Source organism: Balaenoptera borealis (assembly GCF_965194805.1).
Source record: "Balaenoptera borealis genome assembly, chromosome: 15".
NCBI lineage: Eukaryota > Metazoa > Chordata > Mammalia > Artiodactyla > Balaenopteridae > Balaenoptera > Balaenoptera borealis.
In genome coordinates this window covers 14,057,378-14,079,011 of record NC_138871.1, presented here as the reverse complement: position 1 = coordinate 14,079,011, position 21,634 = coordinate 14,057,378, and the positions used below count along the sequence as shown (strand labels likewise).

At 39.2% G+C, this 21,634-nt stretch overlaps 1 protein-coding gene across 9 annotated transcripts in view; it reads right to left on the bottom strand.

Annotated features, from left to right (window-relative positions):
• Positions 1–21,634, bottom strand: part of IMMT (inner membrane mitochondrial protein) — a 50,384-nt gene that overhangs the window by 4,074 nt on the left and 24,676 nt on the right. For 2 of the 9 annotated variants that reach the window (XM_082357656.1, XM_082357657.1), the window contains exons 5-12: positions 20,932–21,069; positions 20,533–20,640; positions 15,960–16,096; positions 10,948–11,051; positions 8,347–8,482; positions 7,684–7,813; positions 3,411–3,425; positions 1,860–2,083 (exon numbers count right to left, since the gene is read on the bottom strand). In XM_082357656.1, coding sequence (XP_082213782.1) covers positions 1,860–2,083; positions 3,411–3,425; positions 7,684–7,813; positions 8,347–8,482; positions 10,948–11,051; positions 15,960–16,096; positions 20,533–20,640; positions 20,932–21,069 — 992 coding nt within the window. Of the gene's footprint in view, positions 1–1,859; positions 2,084–3,410; positions 3,426–7,668; positions 7,814–8,346; positions 8,483–10,947; positions 11,052–15,959; positions 16,097–20,532; positions 20,641–20,931; positions 21,070–21,634 lie in introns of all 9 variants that reach the window. The other 7 variants (XM_082357659.1, XM_082357660.1, XR_014235066.1 and 4 more) reach the window with 7 other exon arrangements.

The following is a 21,634-nucleotide window of genomic DNA, read 5'->3' as shown; positions in this document are numbered from 1 at the left end:
CAGGCAAAATGGACATCTCAGACTGTGGTACTTGTTTTTAAGAAAATAAATAGGGCAATATGAGAGAAAGTAATACAGAGACTCTACTTTAGATTGAAGGGAACAGGACAGGGCTACCCCAGGGCAAAAGATGTAGTCAAGGCACCAAAACGACAACAAAAAGACCCAAGGTACCTGGTACATTAGGGAAATAAGGGAAGTAAGGGAAGCCTGGCTCACAGCAAACAGGAATGAGATCAAGGGGCTTCTTTGGTATAAGTTAAGAATTTGGATTTTATATTAAATACAGTCGGCAGTCAGTGGAGAATTTTCAGCAGCATAGTGTCTGATGAGAATACATTTTATAAGGACCACTTGCCTGTGTAAATAGACATAGAAAGATGGGTATGCACACAGGGACCCCGTTAAGATGATACTCTGAACTAAGGTGGTGGTGACTGAAAGAGAGAAAAGTGGAGCGTTTAGGGATTTATTCTGAATGCAGAGCTGGTAGACTCTGTCAATGGTCTGGATGCAAAAACTGATGGAGGAACAACTGAGCATGATTTCTAGCTTGATCAACTGAGTGGATGGAGGTTTATTTAGAGAGAAACAGCTGAGGGGCTGGGAGACAGTTTGGAGAGAATCAAGAAATTTGTTTTGAACATGTTGAGTTTGAAATGACTACTGAAAATCCACCTGAAGACATCAAGTCAGCTGCTGGACAGCCCTTGAAGCCAAGGCAGAGGTCAGAGCCAGCAATATAAGTGTCAGTAATAGACGGTATTTAAACTTCAAGGCCACAGGACTAGCGAAGAGCACCTGGAGGCAGCTTAGATGGATAAAAGGTTTCAGAACAATGCCAGTGCACGCGGATATTTGAGAGGCTGAGCAAAGGAAGCCAAGGAGCGTCAGCAAGGCGGGGGAAAGGCCAGCAAGTGTGGGGTCTGGCAGCCTAGGGAAGAAAGAGCTTCAGGGAGGAGGAAGTGGACTTCCCTGGTGGCGCAGTGGTTAGGAATCCGCCTGCCAGTGCAGGGGACATGGGTTCAATCCCTGGTCCGGGAAGATCCCACATGCCACGGAGAACTAAGCCCGTGTGCCACAACTACTGAGGCCGCGTGCCTAGAGCCCGTGCTCCGCAACAAGAGAAGCCACCGCAATGAGAAGCCCGTGCACCACAATGAAGACCCAACGTAACCAAAAATAAATTAATTAATTTTTTTAAAAAAGGAGGAGGGAATGGTCAACTGTGCAGCTGAGAAAACGTGAAGGTAGGATGAGTAGTCAGGTTCCCAAATCAGCCTGTAGACACCTATTTAATACATGATGTGCTCAGACAGAAGACTACAGCTATTTCATCCATGCTTCACCACTAACTACTCAGAAACGCTTGCAGAGAGGGGCGTCCCTGGCGGTCCAGCGGTTGGGGCTCAGCACTTCCACTGCAGGGGGCACGGGTTCAATTCCTGGTCAGGGAACTAGATCCTGCAGGCCATGTGTTGCAGCCAAAAACAATCCAAATAAACAAACAAAGAAACAAAAAAAACACTTGAGAAAAATATACTCGGAATCCAACAGACTCTTTCAGCACTGCTTAAGGGGACAGAGGCTCCACTGGGAAAAGGCAAGCTAGATAATCCTGGATGCCAGCAGCTCGTTACTTTCTGACACTCCTGCATCAGCTCAACATAAAGGCTCTCTGCTAGACCACTCCTTCCCTAGAAGTTCTGACTAGAACAAGGGCCAAAGTTCCATTCAAGAGGGGGGGTCGGCCTGAACTTACAGCTAGTATTTTAAAGTCAGTGACTGCTGGTATTACCTCTAGAAGCAAACAAGTTAGATTCACTTTAAACATTAGGCAGTTTTGCTCATTTCTTTACCTTTCTGTCCTGTTCAGCCTGTATCTCACTTCTATGATGTTCTAATGCTTTTGCCACTGCAGAGTCAAACGCCCGCTTTTCCTCCAGCTTCTGTTTCTCCAAGGCTAAGGCAATGTGCTGCTTCTCCGTGGCTTTCTGTTCGGCCAGCGCTTTGTTCAGCTGGTCGATGCGGCGATGCGCGTGAGCAATCAGGGAGTTTAGGTCGTCGGCGGACAGCTTGTCAGCTAAACAAAACCACGTGAAAATGTTAATGATTTCACCAAAATCATACATCTACAAGGTAACTTGCCTCAACTGATTGTAATTTAAACAGCTAGGAAGAAAAGCCAAGAGGAGCTGACACTTAAAAAGAGATGGAGAGGTTGCCGTGTAATCAGAAATGCACAGCTCGTGGCCAGCAACTAAGCATTTTCAATCCCAAGCAAAATGATTCAGGGAGGCCTCCAAGTACAGAATCAGTTTTTTTCCAGGAACCCAAATTAGTAGTACTTCCAATCTGAACTGATTATAAATTGGCTTTGTAACTCACCGTAATTTTGCCTCTAAGGACAAAGCTTACAAACACAAAGCTTACAAATGTACTCACTTCTCCATTTTCTGCTAAAACCTGAATCAAATCCAAATTCTCTCAGACTTTTCCCTAATAAGAGTTTTCTACTTTTTCTGACACAGATAATATTATCCAGGACGGTGACCTGCAGCCAGAGCTGTCCATCAAAATCACTTGCAGAGCTTTTAAAAATAATCATACCCAAAGAGTCTGGTTCTGATGGGTTTTTTTTTCTTTCCCCAATCTCACACTCCAGAAGTGTTCTGATATATTACCACAGGTTAAGAATTATGGCTCTAACAGCAAAATAAAGAATATGGGAAATACTATGATAAACAACTCAATTCCACAATACATAGATTGAAAAGCAAAAAACAAAGTGAGGATGAGAGATTTATTGACCAAATTCACCATGTGTAGCTCCTTTGGATACTGATTTGAACAAAACAACTAAAAAAACTCATTCTATAAAGTGATTAGGGATATTTGAACACTTAAGAGATATCTTTGATGACATGAAGGAATTACTGTTGACTGGGACAATGGTATGGTGATCACATTTTTTAAAAAACATACTGAAAGTTTTTACAAGCTGAAGAATATAATGTTTGGGATCTGCTTCAACATAAGTTGGGGGAATAAATGAGACAAAACCAGCCATGTGTTGGTAACTGCTAAAGTTGGGTGATGGGTAAACAGGAGTTCATTATAGTTTTCTTACTTATTAATGTTTCAAATTTTACAAAATAAAAACTTAAAAATGTATATACATATATATCTATCACATCTACAGGCTTCCAATCACATAGTGAAAACATTTTTGTTCCTGAGAGCACACGGATGACAAAAATATACAAATCAGATTTATCACATGCAACATAATTCTACTTTAGATTAATTTAGACGGTTTAGTATAAGAATCATAGGCAAAACAAAAAGACTTGAGTCTTTTAAGACTCAAAACAGAAGGCTTTAAACATAAAATACACATAATTACTCACCTAGGTCAGAAATACCTACAAAGAAAAAGAATAAGTTTGAAAAAAAGTAAGTACATGTTTCAGTTATTAATCATTAAGTAGGAATATCCAAAAGAAAGCAAGAAGGAACCAGAAGCTAGTAGTAGAAAAAGCATACTTTAGTACTGGAAAGCAAAATTTTTTAAAGGATCAGAAAACATTACATAAATCAAGGTAAATTCTAACATTTCAGAAAATAAGAGAGTCAATGATATTAAAGTAGTCTTGGTTTCCGGGGACTCATCTCTAACTACTTTTATAAAGCAATCAACTTAGTTTTTACATGGAAACTACAATTCTCGTTTATCCCATCTGCATTAGTTCGTAGACTATTTCACGAAGTCACAGTCCTGACTGTGTTCTCAATACCACGCCTCTCTTAACATTGCAAATACTTAAGAAATTAATTTTTCTTCTTTGGAAATGTGAAAACAGTGAACTCACATTAAATTTGTGCTTAATGTGTGCAAATTAAACTAAGAACTATGACTGCCTGACGTGGCGGTAAGGAAAAAAAAATAACATTCTGAAGAGTTTGGATGATGTACCCCACCACGATCACAAGTACCACTGCGTGAACACCTGACAGGAGGGGACCCGCAGACAGTCTCCTGCCTCTCGGAATAAGCTTCTTAACATCCTGGGTATGACCCTTGGATTCAACAAGTTCAAAGACAAGTATTTTTCATCCAAAATGGCTCTAAAAGTTCAACTACTTAATCTGGTATTCAACCAAAGACACAGGGATCTGTCCCAATGCTGCAGGAAAAACCGGCAAAAGATGGACAAGGTTAGGAGATAATAGGTCAGTCTGAACATGGCACGTAAGTATGGCTATATATACTAGCCTACTAGCAATAAAGGACATGTCCCTCGGGAATACTGACAACCTACAAATTGCACCTCATCCTCTCATCCTGGCAACACCCATGTGCACACTTCCTCCTCCCACAGTGGTATCCACTATCTGAATATAGTGTTTATCATTCATTTTGTTATACTTCACATATGCATGCATCCTTAAACAATATATAGTTTCATTTTACATGTTCTTAAGCTTCATGTAAGCGGTATCCTATTTTACATATTCTTCTGCAACTTTTTGCTTTTCCTTAACATTTAGGTTCAAGAGAAATGGTCTAGGTCATTCATTTGCACTGCCATACGTGTGGTATTTAACTGTCTCTGATTTTTCTGCTCTTACAAACAGTGCTGCTATAAACATTTTAATGAATCTTCCTGAGCACCTGTGTGAGTCTTCCTGAGCTCATACCTAGGAACTGAACTGTTGGATCAGGAGTATATACATCGTCAACTTCACTAGATACAAGTTATGGTTCAACAAACCAATTGCTGGGAATTCCCTGGCAGTGCAGTGGTTAGGACTCGGCGTTTTCACTGACAGGGGCCTGGATTCGATCCCTGGTTGGGGAGCTAAGATCCCACAAGACACACCGGTGTAGCCAAAAACAAAACAAAACAATTGGTGAATGATCACTTCTAAGTCTCTTTCCTATTCCTCATTTTCAGTGCCCTTGGCATACACACTGGGAGACCCATATCACTTCACCCTCAGATTACTCCAGCAGCTATAAATAGCTTCCTTACCCTGAGGCATCCCTCCCTACATCAAACTCACCCTCAAGCTCATAAAAATGAATTTTCCTACTTATTATAATCACATCATTCCTCTTCTCAAAAGCTCAAAAGGGGGTCCTGTGCTGCCCACACGAATCAATCAGCCAGAGAACAGTGAGGCTAGTAGGTAAGAATGAGATCCTGGCCCTAGCCCCAAACGTGGACAAACTACTTAAGCCCTCTGTGTCTCAGTTTTCTCATCTATAAAACGGGCATAATAATAAAACTTACCTCAAAGGACTGTTATGAACTTTAAAAAAGTTACTACATGTGAAGCACTCAGAACACAGTGCTAGACATAACATAATGCTCAACAATGTTAGCTAAATATTGTTATGTTTGCCACTGTGCTCAGCTATGGAGAACACAGAAAAAGTACTAGACAGATGAGTATCACCAGGATACTTATAACTTAGGGAAATAAGACTAATAAGAGAAAAATAACTGGTAACACAAATCAGTACTAATGAGCTTAGTATAGGTCTTAAAAGAGTTCAGAAGCGAGAACATACACTGAGGGCTGAGGTAATCATGGAATAAGTCACTATCTCCAGAGGGACACAAGAAATCAGCAGCATTGGCAGGAAAACTCTGCAGCTGTAGGCATGGCTGGAAGGGAAAAACTTCAGCAGGTGCCATTTGTACCTTTCAATCTATTTTAAAAATAAGAAATTAAATGGACGTTGCCTTCCTCCCTCTAAAAAATAATCCAAAGATTACACTGCAGAGGATTTTCCCTTTCTATACGATACGCTTCTTTAATGCTGGGTTTCTCAGCCTTGGTACTACTGACATCCTGGGCCAGGTAATTATTAGTTGGAGGGGCTGTTCTGTGCACCGCAGGACGCTGAGCAGCACCTCTGGCCTCTACCCCCGCAATGTGACAAGTCTGTCTCCAGACATCGCCAAATATTCTCTGGGGGCAAAATGCCCTGAGCTGAGAACACCTGCTTTAATGTTTTCATGCTTTACAATGGGCATTTTTTAAATCAGCCAAAAAAAAAATTTTTATTTTTTATTTTATTTTTTTTATCTTGGCCGCACCACACAGCTTGCAAGATCTTAGTTCCCTGACCAGGGATGGAACCTGCACCCTTGGCAGTGAAAACACAGAGTCCTAACCACAGGACCACCAAGGAATTCCCCCCCGACCCAGGCCCCCAAATTTTTTAAGCTAAAAACTTCACAGGCTGGCATGGAAAAATCAGTAGGATTTAGCCTACTGGGAAGACCAAAGACAAGTATTTTAGATGAGAGAATGCAAATTTCTAGGGATGGCACTCATAACTAACTCTCCATAGGCAAAGCGTGACCTGCCCTTTCAATCTTATTTAATTTACTGCAGCCAACCTAGACTCCCTACTGTCTACCAACGTCAGGTTTAAGCCAAGGAGCTTACATCCAATGGACAGAGATACACACACAACAAACAAAAACCAGTAAGTACTTCAGAAGGATTAAAAAAAGGTAACGTGGTAGAGTGACTTGTGGAGGAGGATGTCTCTGGGAATAATAATATCTGTCTCAGTTGTAACCTCAATGAAGCCGCCCTTGGAAAATTCTGGTGAGGGAAATGGTACAGCTGTGGCCTAAGGGAGCCTGTTCAAGGACACACTCTCCCCTCTGCTGCTAGTCAGTTTAAAGAAGTTTAACCAACAATGTTCAAATAAGACTGACTCACTGTTCCCACACTGAACTTTGTGTGATTCTCCATTTAATCCTCTCTTACAAATCCTGCTTTTATTTTTTGCTTTGACAAGAATCTGGTATCTATCTCCCTCTTAAGTGAGTCAACTACATTAAAAGAACTAACTACATATCTGAGTTAATAACAGCCTTGACTCTACTTCTTGCCATGACATCTCCTTGGCTGGCTATGACGCTGTTAAAATTCCTGCACTGTCTTTATTACCTGAGCTCCTTAGACCAGCCACGGTTCTGTGATGCAGCCTTGACACCTTCACCCCAGAGAAGTCTATAATGCCAGTTCTTCAGGTGCTACCTGATGTTCAGTTTCTAACAGACACTGGCATTTAGGAAGTACTGTTTTGATTTTGTTGAGACTGGTAATCTCCGTGATTCTTATTATTCTCACAGAGCTTCAAGGAAATGTGACTATTCCCTGCAGTTACAACATGTAATTGTTGAGCCATCAAAGTTCCATGCAGTCTGAGCTATTTGCAAGTTGAAGGCCACACAGCAGATTTCCTTTCCACCCAGCACCCCTGGGTGAGTTCTCAACCACAGTGTTGTCACAGAGCAGTCATAAGGTGTGCCTTAAGTAATTCATTATGAATATTTTTAAAGTAACAAAGGTTTTGAATAATTTTACATATATATAATATGCTAATAGAGTCAAGGTTATGTCGCTTCACTCACTTAGATTCCAAATTACACTGGCTGGAACTTGTGTCCACCATGGCTAAACCAGGTGTGTCACCTGTCACAGGTGTGACTGAAATAAAATGTTGAAAACATGATACTGCATATCAGATGAGATATGCATGCCAGAAGGGTTTAGAATAGAGAATGGAGCTGAAGCAAGTTTAGATCAGTTGATCAGTCGTTAAAAAAAAAAACACAAAAGGGAAAGTACCAACACTTCAGTTGTACTTACTCATCCCTTTCCACCCTGGCAAGACTTCCGGAGTAATACTGTCCAGTTCTCGTTTAAAGTCATCCCGGGCTTGGACTACCAGCTCATGATACTGAGACACAACCTTAGCCTCAGACTGAGCTGCTTTAACCTGAACAGATACAAGGGGTATGTGGTTAAAGTGAACAAAAAGTGCCATAAACATTCCAGAATATTCTAAGTCATATTCATTTATTTATTTACATTTGGTTGTGAATATATAAGCAATATATAGAAAGAAATCTCAAGCTCAGAAAAAGGAATGTAAGTCTTGTCTTTGTTTCCTTCTAATTCTATTCAAATGCCATGGACAGGCTCTGTCCCATCTCACTGTGCCCCTGTCCCTCTTTCTCTGGGTCACGGGAAATTACCCATACACATCACAAATGCAGACTTGTGAAATTTCCATAAGTGGTAATGACCATGAGCAAATATTTACCTATTATAAAAAGTATCAACAATACTGAAGAATCCACTTCGTGTCCAAAGCAAGTTTTTAAAATTAGTTACAACTAATATTCTTTTCAAGGGAAAAGAGAGAAAGATGATAGGAATCTTACTACTTTCCAGAATTCTTAAAAATCCTTTGACAAAACAATTACATTTAAAAATAAAAAGTACTTGTACAAGATCTAAGAAACACACCTTTTGTACCACATTATCCAGATCAACTATCATGTTGTGAAGTTTCCCCTCTGCAGCAGTTATATAAGATTTGGCCCCAGCAACCTCTTCTTTCTTTGCATCTTCAATTACACTTTTCATCTTCTCTAACTCTTCTCTGGAAACCAATAAAACAAAACAAAGGTTTAGTATTAGTCCTTATCAACTTTATTAAAGAATATGACAAACAATTGTTAAGTCTATGAAAAATTTAATTTGGAAAAAACTACTCAATGCTTTTTCAGTCAACAGGCACAGAACCTTTCCTCACCAACAATTGAAAACACCTTGGTGAGAAGCTAGATTTATAGAGTGAACCGGACGAGTAGCATGGTGTACAGGAAAACACATAGGCTTCAGAACCAGAGAGACTTGGATTCGGCTCCCAGACCAGCCTCTCCTTTGCTGCTCACGCTTATATAGGGAGTAGAGGTAATTCATGCCAAGTACCTTGCACAGTGCCTGCTACATCAGGAGCACTCAATAAATGGCAGCTTTTGCAAGGATTAGGTTGACTCCCCTGCCAATGAGAGCTTGAGGAAGGCAAAGGCAAGGGAGGAGGCCTAAGAGCTCACTAAGCAAATAGCTGGGCCTTCAGGAGCCCTCACGATTCAGGCTGGATGGACTATGGTCTACCCAACCACAGAACACAGAACTCAGAGCCCTGACTCATGGTCGACTGATGTGGGCATAACGCCTTCAATCTCCTAAAAGATATGCTGGCTTTATTAGAAGGCTTCTCTTTCTCTAAATATTTTGTTAAGAAGACAGCAAAAATTTGAATGACAAATATTGATTGGGTGGGCCAAAGGTTTGTTCGGGTTTTTCCGTAAGATGGCTTTAGTAGCACTTAAACAATTTCGTTAGATTGTATGTGACAGCTGTCATATCAGCACGCATTTAAAAAAAGAATTATCAAAATTGGTGAATTTTTGTGTGGCCATTTTAATATTGAAGGTGGAAGAAAAAAGCAACATTTTCGGCATATTACACTTTATTTCAAGAAAGGCAAAAACGCACAAAAAGATTTGTGCAATGTATGGAGAAGGTGCTGTGACTGATCGAACGTGTCAAAAGTGGTTTGCGAAGTTTCGTGCTGGAGATTTCTTGCTGGACGATGCTCCATGGTCGGGTAGACCAGTTGAAGTCGATAGCGATCAAATCGAAACAATAATTGAGAACAATCTATGTTACACCACATGGGAGATAGCCGACATACTCAAAATATCCAAATCAAGCACTGAAAATCATTTGCCCCAGCCTGGTTATGTGAATCGCTTTGGTGTTTGTGTTCCACGTTAAGTTAAGCGGAAAAAAACCCTTCCTGACCATATTTCCGCCTGCGATTCTCTACTGAAACGTAATGAAAACATTCCATTTTTAAAACAAATTTGTGATGGGCAATGAAAAGTGGATACTGTACAATAATGTGGAATGGAAGAGATTGTGGGGCAAGCGAAATACACCACCAACAACCACACCAAAGGCCGGTCTTCATCCAAAGAAGGTGATGTGTTTATGGTGGGACTGGAAGGGAGTCTTCTATTATGAGCTCCTTCCGGAAAACCAAACGGTTAATTTCAACAAGTACTGCTGCCAATCAGACCAACTGAAAGTGGCACTCGACGAAAAGCGTCCAGAATTAGTCAACAGAAAACACGTAATCTTCCATCAGGATAACGCAAGACTGCATGTTTGATGCCCAGGCAAAAACTGTTACAGCTTGGCTGGGAAGTTCTGATTCATCCACCGTATTCACCACACATTGACTGCACCTTCGGATTTTCATTTATTTTGGTCTTTACATAATTCTTTTAATGGAAAAAATTTCAATTCCTGGGAAGACTGTAAAAGGCACCTGGAACAGTTCTTTGCTCAAAAAGATAAAAAGTTTTGGGAAGATGGAATTATGAAGTTGCCTGAAAAATGGCAGAAGGCAGTGGAACAAAAGGGTGAAAACACTGTGCAATAAAGTTCTTGGAGAAAATGAAAAATACGTTTTTCATTTTTACTTAAAAAACCGAAGGCACTTTTTGGCCCACCCAATAACAATTCCATAATGTTGATGAGAGCCCTTTATTCAAATGTAGGTTCCCATTGTCAGAGGTTGATCTTGTACTTGGTTTGCTTGCTTGATCCTAGTTTTAGACAACTTCCAGGAAAGGTCAAGGTGGCATAAAACTAGACTCATTATATGCTAACTACTTTGGTAGTTAAGGCAAAGAGACTGTGACATACTCTTTAATTTCTGATAAAACTGTTCAAGCCATCCCAGAAAAATCTTGAAATGATGGCAGAGCCTCAGTAAATCTGTAGAACACATATCACCTAAATAATAATCCAAAGAAAAACTTGATTTTTATACAAGATCTTTTATATAGGCTTCTGCCAAGTTTATTTTGGCTGGATTATATATCAATATTTTTTTCCCTCTCTCCCTTTTAAGCTTCCGTGCTCCTATCACCAATACAGTACAGGCGGAGAGGGGAGGGAAGGGTTTCTCTGCCTCCTCTTTCTATGCAGACAGTACAAAGAAAGCCCCCAGGAGGCCCTAATTGCTTGTTAAAGCCCATGAGTAATTACTTGGCTTTGAGAAGGGCATCGGCAGCCTCATCTACTGCCTTTCTGCGTTCCTTCAATGCACCCTCCACTGTGCGCCACTGAGCTGACTTCTTGTCACCTGCAATCTAAACAAACAGTTTTAATTATGTAAACATGAATAACTGCTATTATTGTCACAATAACATGACTAAATGCAGAAAGTAGTGACATGAAAGTCAAAGGTAAAAAGTTATATACACTATTTCTCCGGAAGAGGAACTCTTAATCTAATGTTCACGTACAGGCTCAAAGAAATCCATGAACCATCTCCCGTCAACCACCCGCACCAAAACTGTAAAAGACTGTGCTCCAGCGCACAAGCATTCTCTAAGGAGAGATATTTTTTATCAGAGTCTCAAAAGGAGATACGAAGCAGAAAAGATTAGTAAGAACAATAACTTGTCATGAATTGTTTGTTGATTAAATCATTCTTCAATGAGGCACCGGTGCTTAAAATTTTCTTATTTGCAGGTCTACTGAAATCATAGTAAGAATAAGTAGAAAGTTTACACATTTGTAGGGTCCTTACTCCTCCAAAACATTACCCTAAAGAATGAGCCTCCATAATTTTTAAGGAGAAAATCAACTACTGTCAAGAACCCCACTCCAGGGGCTTCCCTGGTGGCGCAGTGGTTGAGAGTCTGCCTGCCAATGCAGGGGACGCGGGTTCGAGCCCTGGTCTGGGAAGATCCCACATGCCGCGGAGCAACTAGGCCCGTGAGCCACAATTACTGAGCCTGCGCGTCTGGAGCCTGTGCTCCGCAACAAGAGAGGCCACGATAGTGAGAGGCCCGTGCGCCGCGATGAAGAGTGGCCCCCGCTTGCCGCAACTAGAGAAAGCCCTCGCACAGAAATGGAGACCCAACACAGCCATAAATAAATAAATAAATTAATTAATTAAATTTGAAAAAAAAAGAACCCAAGAACCCCACTCCACCTTGGGCTGACTTCTACAGAACGTGAATTTTATCTTTATATATATATATATATATATGTCTCCCTTGAAAATTCCTCAGGCAGGTCTAACATGTTTTGCTCCAGCACTGGAACTGACTGCCAGCCACTTCTTCAACTGAGCAGAGTTGGCTAATACTTAGGGGATACATCATACCAAAAACAAAAACCACCTCTAACACTATAATCACACTCAGTGCAGCAAGACGCTCACACAAGAGAGGTGTAAGAAAGCCGATCACTGAAGGCGTGGCATAGGCGAGTCCAGCTTCCATCCCCCTCTCACTTTGCATCATATAAACAATGAGCGGAATGTTGTTTGGAACTGTTTCAACTCTTTAAAACTATTTTTAAAATTAGTTATTAACTATTTTAAATGACTTTTTTCCCCTCCCTTTTCTTTTGCCAAGTACATATAGTTTAAAGTAGTATATTATGTGTAGATATGAAGCAAAATCCACCTTATGGCTTCTCTTCAAAGTACAGTTGACCTTTTAACAACACAGGTTTGAACTGCATGGGTCCACTTATACAAAGATTTTTTTCAACACAGTACTACACAATCTGCAGTTGGCTGAATCCACAGATGCAGGAGGGCCAACTACGGGACTTGAGCATCCGTGAATTTTGGTATCCGTGGCGGGTCCTGAAACCAATCCCCTGCAGATACTGAGGGGTAACTATATACTATGCTAGGACCTTAGAGAGGAATAGGAACATACTAAATTACCAAAGAATGAAATATTTTTTATCAAAGAAAAAAACGACTGAATTGGTTCAGTAATTACATTTCAAGTCGCCCAAAGAGGGCCACTACAGGGGCTGCTGCACACCTGAAACATGAGTGCAATCTCAGTGTGGTGTCCTGGGCCTTGGATGCCCAACCTATATCTTCCCTTGTTAGAAACAGAAGTGGTTTTGCCTCTGCAGCCCTAGGCCTGCTACTTTAAGGGGAATAGGGCTCAGCAAAAGTAATGCCTCTGGTTTGGGTCATTCACAAGCAATTCTCCACATTATGTTCCTACTGACATCTAGTGTGATCTCGATTTTAAAGGTACATCCATTATCAATGCAAAGTTTAAACAACCAAGCTCCTTAAGGCAGGATTAACCCTGCCACCGGACCACTGTGGCAGTCTGAGGAAGCCTCTCAGGGTAACATTTTAAAATGCTTAAAATGAAACTATTAGATTGCAGAGAAGCCCAATTACATTGAAATATGGTCATAAAAGATACATTTTTTTAATTTTGTGAAATAGAAACCAAAATCTAGTAGTAGAACTAATAAATACCCTAATCCAGAAGTAGTGATAAGCATAAATGCTATTTCAAGAGATCTGCAAGTACCATAATGTAATATGAAAATACCTGTGCTTTCTCTTGGTAATAAAGTTATGGATACTACTAACACTACTGCTTTTGTTGTCACTATTCGTAATTGAAGGAAAAGCTTTTGAGGCTAGGGAAAATAAAGATGTTTTCCATCCAAGTTCAGCGAGCCCCTGAATTCTATCCACAGACCCAACTCTAGGTTAAGAACCCCTGCTTTTAGAAGAAATAGTTGGTACTTTTTTTCTATCTTTGTATCTCACTTTTCTAATTTTTATGTTCTACACAGATTGTTGCAAAGTGACAAAACCAATTAATTTCATGGTGTGAATAATCAAGTTGAAGATTCAGTGAACTGCCACTTTAGCCATCTTGCAAAATAAAATACATCAAAAAATGTTGTTGGTTTGGGCCATATCAGTATCCTGTATAAAAAATTTTCCAAGACTTTATCGTATGCTGTTACAAGACCCTGGTATTGTATTAAGGTAACTCTTCATAACTAACCCAAACAGACTCATGAATCATGTAAATGTCAATGACATATCTGGGGGCCAAAATGTGTCTCCCTGTGTTAAAGGTATTCCTGTTTACAGAGGTCCAAGGATAAGCTGTCCTGTAAAACAGACATCGGATTCCCCTACGATCAAGCCTGGTCCAACTGTTTACAAACAATGCTTTGAGAAATTAACTCAGTATATATTATAGAACGAGCCCATGTGCACCTACAGCTTCTTTTGCTACAAGAAACAGAGTTGGGATCAATTTTTAACATTTCAAAACTTGTGTTCAATACGTTTTTCTGATTATTTTGTTAACACCAGCTAATGTTCCCTAATCTGGTTAACTGTGCTACTATAAAGTATCCTTTAGTTGTAACATCCTTATTGTAAACGATCTCATACTGTCTAATCCACATGCACTACATGTTATGTGTTCAGCGGGAAGAGGAAATACCCTCTTATGCAGCCTTCCCCCAAAGCAGTACCATGGACATCTAAAGCCTCTAATCACTGTCCTTCTGAAAGAAACTACTTGGGTTTGAACTCAACTTCCTGCTATCATGCAACTTCCAGCCTTCTCTATACATGTGTATAACCAGCATAGTAAGTATTTCCTGTGTGGTTTTTACTTTCCTGACTGAACTCTGACTAAGATTTAAATTTTTCTCGTGGACTTTGAACAAAACAGAATTTTCTTTTAATTTTTCAAAGGTTGTAGTTTCTTGACCGTTTGCATCAGAGGTCTAATTTAACTCCTTCGTGATGCACGTACATACAACTAAAGCAATCTGAAGTGTATTTAAATATTTTAAAAACCACAGTCATGGTAGCAAAGTAACTTTACGGATCATGCATGATCCTGATTCCTGAGATTTATAGGTTCTCTGTTTCATTTTATTCTTTTTTTTTTTTTTAAGTTACATTTGTTGGAAGTAGCAGACCAAATCTTTTTTCAACCCAAACTTGAACTTTTTTTTAAAATTATTTATTTATTTATTTATTTATTTATTTATTTATTTATTTATTTATTTATGGCTGTGTTGGGTCTTCATTTCTGTGCAAGGGCTTTCTCTAGTTGTGGCAAGCGGGGGCCACTCTTCATCACGGTGCATGGGCCTCTCACTATCGCGGCCTCTCTTGTTGTGGAGCACAGGCTCCAGATGCGCAGGCTCAGTAATTGTGGCTCACAGGCCCAGACGCTCTGTGGCACATGGGATCTTCCCAGACCAGGGCTCGAACCCGTGTCCCCTGCATTGGCAGGCGGATTCTCAACCACTGCGCCACCAGGGAAGCCCCCCATTTTATTCTTTAAATGACTTGGTGTCAAGATACATTTTTATATACTGAATAACTGAATGTAATTATAAAGGAAATTTATTGAGTCCCAGTATTACATTTTTTTAAATAAATTTATTTATCTATTTATTTTTGGCTGTATTGGGTCTTCGTTGCTGCGCATGTGCTTTTCTCTAGTTGCAGCGAGTGGGGGCTACTCTTTGTTGTGGTGCTCGGGCTTCTTGCTGTGGTGGATTCTTTCATTGGGAGCACGGGCTCTAGGCGGACGGGTTTCAGTAGTTGTGGCACACGGGCTCAGTAGTTGTGGCTCCCGGGCTCTAGAGTGCAGGCTCCGTAGTTGTGGTGCACGGGCTTAGTTGCTCTGCGGCATGTGGGATCTTCCCAGACCAGGGCTCAAACCCGGATCTCCTGCGTTGGCAGGTGGGTTCTTAACCACTGTGCCACCAGGGAAGCCCCGAGTCCCAGTATTACATTTTAATTAGTGTAATTACTTTATTCTTTGAGGTGTCCAATGTAAGTTAAATAATCAACATAAGCATTTAAAGTAGCTGGTGTTTTGGGGTACCTGGGATCTCTGTATTATTCTTTTAACTGTGTGTCAATCTAAAAGTATCTGACAAAAAAAGTTTATTTTAAAAAATAGTTGGCGATTTTAAAGCAAAAGAAAAAAGGCAAACAACAAATACATTCAAGCACTATTAAGATATGAAAGCAAATCTGAACTAATTCTTATACCATATCACTGTTGTGAGATAAAGCACCATATATAAAATTCATTAAAAAGAACACCTGAAATTTTTTTTTTCATTTTTTTTTGTTTTTCTAAAAAGACCATCATTCTAGTTCGTTTTCGCTTACTGAGAGAAAGCCCAACTTAGAAGGAAGAAATCATGTCTAACATTCTTTGGCCCACCTCAGAATCGTCCATGGCTGTTTTCAGTATGTTGGCGTGGGCAGTGACAGCCTGGACCGCAGCATTCTGAGCCACAATAGCCTGCTGAGTAGTGCAAGCAGTTTGGCTCAGAGCATCTTCTAAGCTCTTGGCTAGTGCTAAAGTTAAAAAAAAAAAAAAAAAAGTTAAAAACTAGATCCCTCCTACCAAATGACTTTAATCTTTCCCTCTTCACCTGTTGAGTCTTGCATTGCATTTCCCCCTCAAAACAAACAAAATACAGATTAAGTGAATCAAAATTTCACTTAAAAGTATGATAAAATATTAATAATCACTGAATCCAGATGGTGAATCTATGCAGGTTCATTACACTATTTTTACTTTTATGTATATCTGAATTTTTTCAAAATAAAACATGTTTTGTGTTTTCTATATGAAAGGGAAGATCGCAATAGGAAAGGCAAATATATAAAAGGATTGAAGATCACTTAAATGAGCCAGCATATAGTTTAAGAAACAATCAAAAAAATTTTGTGAAAGCGATTATAACTACAGTGAACAGCAAAAGGATAAACATGAAGATATAAAATAGGACATCAAAATCACAAAATGTGGGGGAGGGGAATAAGAAAATGTAGATCTTTTAGAATGTGTTTGAGCTTATATGACTATCCGTCTAAAGCAAGCAGATATAGCAATGGGTTAACACACTTGAAAACAAGGGTAACCACAAATCTAAAACACGCTACAGATTCACAAAAACCAAAAAGAAAGGAATTCAAGCATAATACAAATGAAAACCATCAAACCACAAAAGGAAAAACCAAAAGAAGAAGAAAGGAACAAAGAAGACGTTAACTGGATAACAAGATTTTAAATGGCAAAAAATACATACCTATCAATAATTACCTTAAATGTCAATAGACTAAATGCTCCAATCAAAAGACACAGGGTGGCAGATTAGATAATAAAACAAGAACCTATAATATGCTGCCTACAATAGATCCATGTTAGGGCGAAAGACACACACAGACTGAAAGTGAGGGGATGGAAAAAGATATTTCATGCAAATGGAAACAATAAGAAAGCAGGGGCAGCAATACTCATACCAGAAACAATACATTTTAAAATAAAGGACATGGAGAAAGACAAAGAAGAAAGACAAAGATGGACACTATATAATGATAAAAGGATCAATACAAGAAGAGGATATTACACTCATTAACTTATATGCACTCAATATAGGAGCATCTAAACACATAAAACAAATACTAACAGACATAAAGGGAGAAACTGATGGGAATACATAAATAGTAGGAGACTAACATCCCACTGACATCAACAGACAGATCTTTCAGACAAAAAATCAACAAGGCAAAAGAGATCCTAAATGACACAATAAAACAGTTAGACTTAATTGCTATCTACAGCGACACTACATCCAAAAAACCAGAATACACATTCTTTTCAAGTGCGCATGAAACATTCTCTAGGACAGACCACATACTAGGACACAAAACAAGCCCAACCAATTGAGGATAAGTAATTAAAGATAGTAATTATTTCAAGCATCTTTTCCGACCATAATGGCATGAAACTAGAAATAAACCACAGAAAGAAAAACGAGAAAAAACCTATTACATACGGACTAAACAACATGCTACTAAAACACCAATAATAGGTCAAAGAGAAATCAAAAAATACCTTGAGACAAACAACAATGAAAGCACAACCATACAAAAATCTATGGGAGGCAACAAAAGCAGTCTTAAGAGGGACATTCATAGCAATAAAGGCCTTCCTCAAAAACAAATAAATAAAACTCAAATAAATAACCTAACCTACCACCTAAAAGATTAGAAAAAGAAGAACAAACAAAGCCTAAATTCAGCAGGAGGAAGGAAATAATAAAGATTAGAGATGAAATAAATAACAGAGATTAAAAAAATGAAAAAAAATCAAAGCAAGAGCTGGTTTTTTGAAAGGTAAACAAAATCGACAAACCTCTAGCCAGGCTCACCAAGAAGAAGAGAGGACCCAAATACACAAAATAAGAAATGAAAGAGGAGAAATAACAACTAATACCACAGAAATACAAAAAAATCATTAAGAAGAAAATACTATGAACAGTTATATGCCAACAAAGTGGACAACCTTGAAGAAATGGACAAGTTTCTAGAAACATACAGCCTGCCAAAACTGAATCAAGAAGAAACATAATTTGTACAGACCAATCACTAGAAGTGAAATAGAATCTATAATTTAAAAAAACTCCCTGCAAACAAAAATCCAGGATCAGGTGGATTCACTGGGGAATTCTACAACAATATACAAAGAACTTATACCTATCCTTCTCAAATTCTTCCAAAAGACTGAAGAGGAGGGAACACTCCCAAGGTCATTCTATAAGCCAATATCACCCTGATACCAAAACCAGACAAAGACACTACAAAAAAAAAGGAAAATTTACAGGCCAATATCTTTGATGAATGGAGATGTAAAAATCATCAACAAAATATTACCAAACCGAATCCAACAACATATAAAAAGGATCATATACCATGATCAATTTGGATTCATTCCAGGGTCACAAGGATGGTTCAACATATGCAAATCAATCACTGTGATACACCACAGCAACAGAAGAAAAGACAAAAACCACACGATCATCTTGATAGATGCAGAAAAAGCATTTGATAAAATTCGACACCCCTTCATGATAAAAACTCTCACCAATGTGGGAGAACATAATAATAAAAGCCATTTATGGCAAACCCACAGCCAATATAATACTCAACAGTGAAAGGCTGAAAGTCTTCCCACTAAATTCTGGAACAAGACAAGGATGCCCACTCTCACCACTTCTATTCAACATAGTACTGGATAGTCCTAGCCACAGGAATCAGACAAGAAAAAGAAATAAAAAGTATCCAGATTGGAAGGGAAGAGGTAACATTGTCATTATATGCAGATGACATGACACTCTACATAGAAAACCCTAAAGATTCCACACAGAAGCTAGTAGAACTGATAAATGAATTCAGCAAGGTGACAGGATACAAGATTAATATAAAGAAATCTGTTGCATTTCTTTACACTAACAATGAAACATCAGAAAGAGAAAGTAAAGAAACAATTCCCATTTAAAGTCACACCAAAAAATAAAATAAAATACCTACAAATAAACCTAACCAAGGAGGTGAAAGACCGATACACCGATAAAGGAAACTGAATATGATTCAAAGAAATGGAAAGATATCCCATGTTCTTAGACTGGAAGAATTAATATTGTTAAAATGTCCACAGTACTCAAAGTAATCTACATATTTAATGCAATCCTTACCAAAATACCCATGACATTATCCACAGAACTAGAACAAATAATCCTAAAACTTATATGGAACCAGAAAAGACCCAAAATCGCCAAAACAATCCTGAGGAAAAAGAACAAAGTTGGAAAGATAACACTCCCAGACTTCAGGCAACACTACAAAGCTCAGTAATCAAAACAGTGTGGTACTGAAAGAGAACGAGACACATATGGATAATGGAACAGAATAAAGAGCCCCAAAATAAACCCACACAGCTGAGACGAAAAACCAAATCCAAGTAATCAAACGAATGCCCTACATCTGTGCTCATTCTGGCTCTTCTACTCTGTACACAATTCTAACAAACTTGCCTCCTAGGAGTAGGACAGAGCCAGCAAGTTGAAAGAAAACAAGAACCACTCAAGGCAAAAAAAACAACAGAAAAACGTGGAGACAAAAAACAAAAAAAAAACAAAAAACTATAAACAGCTGTCCTAAGAATTTAAAACTAACATCTCTTGGTCCAGCAAAAAGCTACATGCACACTACCTCCAGGGACATCAATATATTGCAGCACAGTACAATAAATTATGTTCCATGTACCTCGTTTAAGACAGGAAAATACATTTTTAGGTAACTGATACCTGTGGTTTTTTTGGCCCTGCGGCAGGCGGGCTCTTAGTTCCCCGACCAGGGATCACACCTGGGCCCTTGGCGCAGAGTCCTAACCACTGGACCGCCAGGGAAGTCCCACTAACATCTTTCTTTAAGCCATCAAAAAACCTAATGTAAAATTGAAACTTAAAAAGGAATATGCTTCGGTTAGGTGGAAACCAGCAATGTGTGGAACATTCCATCCCCCAATGATGTCAGATAAGGGGGCGGCTAGACTGAGTCCAGAGGCCAGGTAATAAACCAGAGTGGGAGCCATTCCAACCTGCACAAATATATGTATGAGTGTAACAGAAGACTCTTAGGCAAGTGGCCAAAACATAAATAATTTCTGTTCCGCAGAGTACAAAGAATCTTCAGCACTAACCATAATAAAAACAAAAGGACAAAGTACGTGAATCACTTGAATTTATGCGGATTAGAATAGCCCTTGTCACCTGGGTAAAAGTTTAGATGGAAAGAACACAAGTGATGAAATAAAGATGGTGAACAGAGCAACACCACTAAAGAAACCACAAAGAGCCGACAGATGAGAAACTTGTGTGACAGCTGAAGAAGAGAGCAACCGAGAGAGATGACCCAAGTACTTAAGAAGCGTCAGGTTTACATACACTCAATCTTAACTTGTTCTTGCTTCTCCTGTTGCGCAAGCCGAGCTGCAACTTCTTCAGGTGGCCGCTCCCTTACAGAAGTTGAGGATGCTTCCTCTTGCAGCAAAACTAAATGAGAGGAAATCAAATTTCAGCACAGAATTTCAACAGCTAATGGGGACCTAAAAACACCATCATTTGTGCTTGCCAGATGTATCAACTTGAGGGCATTTTTGTGATAAAGATTCTAAAACCACATCATCACTCAATGATTCCAACACAAAGAAATAAAGGGTCAGCTCTTAAACCCCTTGTTTTCAAAGATTTATTCAGACTTTGAAATTTAGGGAATGCCTAGACATTGCATAGTTTTGATGAGCATATCGTTTACATAACCACAAATACAGATAATTTAACTACCTGAAGTTGCAGGCTTGGGTTTTCCTTCACCAGTTTCAGGGTGATCAGTTTCTGTAGATTCCTCATGCTGAACCACAGGCGCTGGGACGGACAGTGTGTCACCTGCTGCAGAAATTATTTGAGCTGCATCTGTAGGTGCTATAAATATATGTTACACATGGTATTTACAGTTTCCTGGGTTAACAGAGAAACACACAGGAATCCACTACTATTACCTCCCACTTCACATCTGACTCCTTAAAGACACAAACACATGTGCTGCCACTACTCAAACACACAAACAGTCAGGGGCGCTGCCCACTGCACAAACCCACACACAATGAGCAATGGCTGGGAAAGCACAAGAGAAGAGAGTCTGGTCAGCATCCACCTGCATTTTAACCATTATTCTCAGGCAAGCCTTCTAATAACAGCGCTAAATGGTACTAAATCTTAACATGAGAAGGGGACATAAGATTTACAAAGCATGGAAATATAATAACAAATGAGAAAACAGCCTGTAATGAAGAAGGTAGATAAAAGAAAGTAACCAAAAACCATTTTTTAATTGCTTTGAAGAGTGGTAGAGATGAAAGAGGTGCGGGCAAGAACAGGATGGCAATTTTAAACACAAACAAGAAAAGTTCACAGTTTAGATGGCAAGTGAGTAAAGGACAGGACTCAGTTAAAAAAATTACTTCATAGACATATTTTTAAAGAAAAG